Genomic DNA, 6,947 nt, shown 5'->3' with positions numbered 1-6,947 from the left:
ATCATTAGGGTCTCCAGGCAGCTTCATGGCTTATAATTAATCATTTCCAAATTCCCTGTGGAGTGTAATAATTGTCTCTTTAAGAGACAAGCCACGCCCACTCCCTCCCCCATCCGCTGAGGCAGGATGATCCTAAGCTTCCTGACTGAGCTCTCTCTTCCAATCCCTCTCTTCAAGAGGCAGCTTCTGCCTCTCTCCCCACTTCTCTGTTTCTCCCACTTCTCTGTCTCCCTGCCTCTCCTCCTCCTTCTCCCCTTTCCCCTTCCCCGCCATAACCCACCTCATAAATGTCCAGCTTTACTCTACACGATGTGCCTATCTGACTCTCTCGCCCACCACCTAACAGTTTGTTGCTGCCGGGGACCAGCCACCTTCCTTGCCGAGAGTTCACTGGGACTGGCTGCTTTCGAGTCCCCAGCAGTCCTGGAGACTCGCAGCATCTGTGCCTTCCACCGGTCGCCTGTCCACACCGCTAGCCGGGGACCAGTCAGTTGCCACATGGCTGGGGACCAGCTATGTTGGTTTGTGGACCTGCCGCGAGTGGTCTCGACCCCCGCTGAGGGAAGGGCGAGAGCCTTCCTCTCCCTACTGATAACTGGTACCATGTTTTGTCCCTAGGATGCTTTAGAGAGGGACAGGGCTTGTGGGTCCTGTCATTTCCTGGGTTTCACCAAGGATGGTTGAGGGAAGGGTGGCTTTCCTGAAGAGGCTCTGCTAGAGGAGGGTTCAGTGCTGGGTCATGCATTGTCAGGAGGAGGGATAGAACTCCCCACAGACCCCATGTTCTGAGAAGTGTGGGTGGGGGGCAGAGTTCTACTGGATTTGGAGGAGCCTCTTTGACTTCTTGCCCCAGGGACCTTAGCTTCACTCGGCAAAGGGAAGTGGGCTGGTGTCGCCAGGCATTAAAATGAAGAATCCGGAGGAGTGACAGGGCTTCAAAATATCAGTATGGAAAGCCTTGTGACCTTTGCTGTTAGCCTTAAGGTGCCTATTCTGGCTTTTGGGGTTTGGTATTTAGACTTTGATCTTGGAAGGAATCTGTGGATTTTTCTGAGGAGGCTAGGCTGGATAGGCTTCAAGCTTGAGAGTACTTGGGGACAAGAATGAGGAGACTACACATAACTGATAGTGAGAGCCTTGCAGACACCAACTTGTAATGTTGGTCCAGAGACGGTCCAGGCTCAAGCAGAGTCATTATCTCTTCTTTTTTTTTTTTCCTTTTTTTTTTTTTTTTGGTTTTTCGAGACAGGGTTTCTCTGTGGCTTTGGAGCCTGTCCTGGAACTAGCTCTGTAGACCAGGCTGGTCTCGAACTCACAGAGATCCGCCTGCCTCTGCCTCCCAAGTGCTGGGATTAAAGGCCTGCGCCACCATCGCCCGGCTTTCTTTTTTTGAAAATGGTATATGAAAGAGATGGGAACTTTGGATTAAGGAAGGCATCCTCACATGAACAGAATAGAGGCAGTATATGGCTTTGCCAGGAGTAAATACAAATCCTAAATCCTTTGAGGATGGCTTACAGTTCTTACTATTGTAGAACTATAAGAGGCCCTCCAAAACCCTATTGTGCATTCAAGATATGGGCAATAGTGGCTAGATGTGCTTTGTCATTTCTACAGGAAATTGAAGAAATTTGTCTCCTGGAAGTGAGGCTTTGATATCAGGGAGCAACATACATAGCCTGAGGGAGAACAGAGGGTGCAGCTCCTCCTCTCATTAAAACCATGGGGTGTGTCAGCTGTCAACCCTGGGAGACCCTAGACAAAAGTACAAGACTTGGCCATGCTTCACAAATTTGACTAGGTTCTCCGGGAACAAAGACGACATTTGTCAAAGATCACTAGGGAACCTTTGCAAAGGAGTTCCCATATTTTATCAAGGCCAATTTAGTTGCATCGGGGGAAAAAAAAGAAACCCTCTCTTGCTATTAACATAGGAAGAGAAAGAACCATGGTGATAATATGAATATTGCTCTGAGTGAGGTGGCCCTGCACTAAACAGGTTTCTGCTGTAAACCTTAGGATCTTGCAGGCAAGGGTTGTCGGATGTGTCTCTTCATCTTCTTTCTGGATGAGGTGCAAGGGTCTTTGATCTGACGGGGTGACAGTCTGTGAGGGCTAGTCAGTGTAGAGATGGGTCCCTGACTCTGCTGGGCATCAAATTGAAGGTCCCAGGTGAGGATGAAAGAAGTCTCATTTTTCTCTACCTTACTCTTCCCTTCTCCCATTCTGAATGGAATGGGATTCAGGAAAGGAATCCTGTAGAATCTAACTCAACTTTTTTTTTTCCAGCCCAAGGAAGGTATAGCTTGTGGTGTTCTAATGGAATGGACTCTGACTTCTGCCACAAGCTCTCCAAAGAGCCAAGGAACTATAGTGTTTCAGGATGGCGAGGTCTTGGTTAAACAGACACACTTCAGGTCAAAGGAGACTGAGGCAGGCCCTGCTAAACAGTAAAGGTGACTGTCCTTTCTCAGCAGACCCGGGACAGGTGTCATTGAATTTGATGCCATTTTAGTTTTCTATGGAGTGTTCCAGGGAGGTGAAGAAAAGCCTTTGTGTAAGTCTGTGACTTTAGCCGAGAAGGGGAGTCTAGTACCTTTTCTGTGTTGCCTTGGATTCTCAGGGGATTGAGGAACTTGGTCTGAAGAGGCAATAGTGTGATGAGGAGTTAGGTCAGGTCAGCATAGCAAGAAGTCCGGGACCACCAGGAGTTAAGATAATGATTCTGAGTGAGAACTGAGGGTACAACCTCCCTCCCTCCCTTACTAGGACTGCTACCTTTCCCATGCTGTCAGCTTGTAGATTCCCTGAGGGATGTGGTACATCATCTTCTCTATCTTGGTGATCTCAAAGCATTGCTCAGAGGAACAAACCGTGGCCAGATGTAGGGCCCATGGGTCTACCCCTGCTCCCGGGCTTCATTTTGAGGACAGTTTCTGGTCAGTCAGCTAAAACATCCTGTTTGTTCCTGTGCTCCCTCTGCCCTGCCTGGTAATTAGCTATAGGGGATTGTTGACTCCACCGTGGGCGTGGTAATTTCCCACCTGCCTGGGGGGCATTCCATTGTGCAGCAGGTTTCCCTAAATTTGAATAAATGGCATTTGGCTGACCCAGGTCTCTTGTCTATTCTTTCATTCTCCAGCTCACTTACAGTAGGTACAGTGGTGTGCGAACTGTACCAAGGGTAACGCAGAAGCAGGTGTTACAGTTGGAGACTCATCAGTGAGATCGGGAAGTAGGGGACCCCTGAGAGATCGCCCTCGGAAGGCTGGCCAGCAGGTAAGAAATTGATTGGTGAGGGTGAATTGAAAATGGGTGCAAGTAATTCTGTTCCAGTATTGACAGCCCATTAATGGGCCAATTATTAGTTCTTTTAAAGAAACAAGGCAAGGAAGGCACTGGTATTAAAACTAGACAGCACAAGAGTTCTTTAAGACAGTTTTCTTTTGTATAAGGTAGTTTATTGCCTAATTTTTGAGAGAGTTTAGTCCCTGGTTTCTACAAGCAGGGGGCTTTAATATTTCTGATTGGGAGAAAGTAAAAATTTTTTTTTTTTTTTTTTTTTTTTGGTTTTTCGAGACAGGGTTTCTCTGTGGTTTTGGAGCCTGTACTGGAACTAGCTCTTGTAGACCAGGCTGGTCTCAAACTCTCAGAGATCTGCCTGCCTCTGCCTCCCAAAGGGAGAAAGTAAAATTAAAAGAGCAATTAGAGTATTTGACCAAAACCTTTGAGGAGATTCAGGGTGTAGAATCTGTGAGTTCTATTAAGAGTTTTGAGGAGCTGGAAGTTAAGAGTTATAAAAGGGATATAAAAGAGAAAAAAGAAACTATAGAAAAGGAGATTGCACTGATAAGAAAGAAGTTAGTAAAAGAAGGAAGGCAGCTTTTACAGAGCCTGTCTTTTGGGAGGAGATTGTTGTGGAGAGGTGAAATGCAGGAGGATTGCGCTGATGTGATGGCCTAGTTTTCCGCCAATGCTGAGACCTTACTTAAAGGGTTCCAATTTGCTGGCAGACTTATTAAGGATTGAGCAGGCTCAGCCTCCTTAAGGAGTGCTTATATGTGCTGGTGCATCATCTTCATGGTTTCATGGTGCCAGAGCCAAAGGCAAGCTCAGGTCAATGTCGCCACTTGGTGAGTCCTCTTAGCTATTGTTCTGGAGGATCTTTCAGCACAAATCTGGCTGAACTCAGTGAGAGTTGACTAGTGAGCCAATGATGGGAAAGGTTTTCGGGGGCCTGCCTAAACCTAAGACAGGAAGTGTGTTTTGACCTGGATGCTTTCCCATGATGGGTAAGGAGTATTGCCTGACGTCCAATGCCACCTAAGACAGGCCTAGTCATATAATTTATATAAAAGGGGGACCTGTAGGGCCCATGGGTCTATCCCTGCTCCTGGATTTCATTTTGAGGACAGTTTCTGGTCAGCCAGCTCAAATATCCTGTTTGTTTCTATGCTCCCTCTGCCCCTCCTGGTGACTAGCTATAGGGCATTGCTGACTACCTCGGGCATGGTAATTTCCCACCTGCCTGGGGGGCATTCCGTTGTGCAGCAGGTAGGTATTTAAGGTTTTCCCTAAGTTTGAATAAATAGCATTCGGCTGATCTCCTTTTGAATAACCCAGGTCTCTTGTGTGTTCTTTCATTCCCCAGGCGCTTGCCCAGCTCGCATACGGTAGGTACAGTGGCATGCAAACTGTACCGAGAGTAACACAGAAGCAGTTGCTATAACCAGCAGAGGTATAACCCCAGGCTCTGAGGGTTCAGATTGAGAAATGAGTACATCTTTTACTTAGGAGATGGAAACAAGAGTTTGGTCAGCTCTTGACTAGCATGTGGGAGAGGCCCTTGACTGATAATACTTAAGATGGGGTTCCCTTATTTCTTCTTCTTTGTCTCGGGAATGTGAGGTGTTATCCTTAGGGGTTGTCTCAGTCCAACAGCTAAGTAGGATCTAAAACCTTCTAGAATAAAAGTAAACTCAAAGGGGGCCCTCTTGGAATTAGGGATTTCCAGCTGCATTGAGTAGTTCAGGTTTTATGCAGTCTTCAGTGTGGGAGGTCCTTTCAGCTCATCTTCCAGAGCTGTCAATCAGAAATTGAGCTGAGGGTTGTGATGAGAGTCATCTCCCCTCAAATGACAACATAGAAAAGTCCCAGGGAGTCAAGTAGTCACGGTGAGAAGCACACCCTGAATGGATACCAAGGTCACTACCCAAAGCCCAGAACCAAGGGAGTTTCCAAAGTACCCAGACACATACCTCACTGTGGGGCCCTAGGATCTTCCAATTGCCTATATGCTGAGGACCTTTTTCATACCCCTCTTCAGGTTCCAGTAGGACACACACAAGGAAAGCAGCCGGCTAGCAGGGCTCTGAGACAATCACCTACAACGAAGTTTTGTAAGTATACTTTTGTTAGACTCATGAGTGGGTGAGATTTTTTTTAGCTGGGCCACTCACAATACTTTTCCCTCTCCCCACTCACCCACTGTCCTGCTTTATACTCCAGCCTACCATCTCCAGCCAGATTCATCATGCCATACTATCCACACTTCAGCCTCTGGAAAGTTTTCCAGGATGCTTTTGAAATATATAGATTAGCTGAGGAGGAGGAGGAAGAAGAGGAAGAAATGGAAGAGGAGGAGGAAGAAGAGGAAGAAATGGAAGAGGAGGATGAGGAGGAAGAGGATGAGGAGGAAGAGGATGAGAAGGAAGAGGAAGAAGAGGAGGAAGAGGATGAAAAGGAAGAGGATGAAAAGGAAGAGGACAAGGACGAAGATGAGGCCGAGGAGGCAGGGGCAGCTACTTATAGCGACAGCATCTTGTCCACATCATCTGCCTCTTTAAGATTCACTTTGCCCTCCTTCTGTGCTTCCTCACCTTCCGCTTCCTCATCAGGTCCTCTGTTTTGGAGCAGTCCAGATGAGGCAGAAGAGTCTGTTACCTGGATGCTGAGTATTTCACAGAGTTACCAGAGCTCTTACTCCTCTACTTCATATATCAACTTAGTTGAAGAATATGGCAGCCCGGAAGAAGAGAGTTTAAACACTTCGAAGTTGACAGACGATGTTTCCGCATGGCAAAATCTCAAAAAGCAAAAGGTCACTGAACTGGTGAATCTCCTGATCCTGAAATATAGAATGAAAGAACCTATCCAGGAAATGGAAATGCTCGGGGTTGTCACCAAAGACCACGAAAAACAATTCCCTGCCATCTTTGAGGAAGCTGCTAAGTGCTTAGAGATGATTTTTGGCATTGATATAAAGGAAGATGATCCTGTAAGCAGCTCTTACGTGCTTACCAACACACTGAACCTCACATATGATGACTACAACAAGAGGTTGCCTAGAAACGCCTTCCTGATAGTTATTCTGGGTGTAATATTCATAGAGGGGGACTGTGCCTCTGAAGAAAGCATGTGGGAATTCCTGAATATGTTAGGAATATATGATGGGAAGGAGCATTTCATTTATGGGGAGCCCAGGGAGTTCCTCACTAGAGATTTAGTGCAGCAAAATTATCTGAGATATAGGCAGGTGCCCGAGAGTTATCCTCCACGTTATGTGTTCCTGTGGGGTCCAAGAGCCTACTCTGAAACCACCAAGATGAAAGTTCTTGAATTTTTGACCAAATTTACAAGGAGGGAACCAATGTGTTTCTCATCTTTATATAATCAGGCATTGAGAGATGAGGGCTCCAGAAATGGCCCCATGGAGGATTAGTACCATTTTGATAACAACATGGGGCAACCCAATTACTGATTTTAAAAGGGACAGTCAAAATTTTAAGTAAGGGGGAGAATGTCAATGTTAGTCTGGGCATGCGGAGAAAACACTATAGCGCAACTTTGTGTTCTGGTTCTAGATGATAATTGGTTCATCTATTTTCTCTTTAGGTGTTTTTTTCAGTGCTCATCTTCGTAATTGAAAGTGTGGTACATTTCCTTTG

At 46.4% G+C, this 6,947-nt stretch overlaps 1 protein-coding gene across 1 annotated transcript; it reads left to right on the top strand.

Moving 5' to 3' along the window:
• Positions 1-5,533: 5,533 nt before the first annotated feature.
• On the top strand, positions 5,534-6,721 carry LOC130867489 (melanoma-associated antigen 1-like). Its single transcript, XM_057759531.1, has one exon. It carries the CDS (start codon positions 5,534-5,536, stop codon positions 6,719-6,721), a length of 1,188 nt encoding a protein of 395 aa, XP_057615514.1.
• Positions 6,722-6,947: the final 226 nt, after the last annotated feature.

This window comes from Chionomys nivalis, chromosome X (genome assembly GCF_950005125.1).
Source record: "Chionomys nivalis chromosome X, mChiNiv1.1, whole genome shotgun sequence".
Taxonomy (NCBI): Eukaryota; Metazoa; Chordata; class Mammalia; order Rodentia; family Cricetidae; genus Chionomys; species Chionomys nivalis.
Note: the sequence above shows the minus strand (reverse complement) of the source record. Positions and strands in the feature narration are given on the sequence as shown.

What these genes read in the sequence shown, in the direction of transcription:
- LOC130867489 (XM_057759531.1), top strand. Translation starts at nt 5,534, where the DNA reads ATGCCATACTATCCACACTTCAGCCTCTGGAAAGTTTTCCAGGATGCT.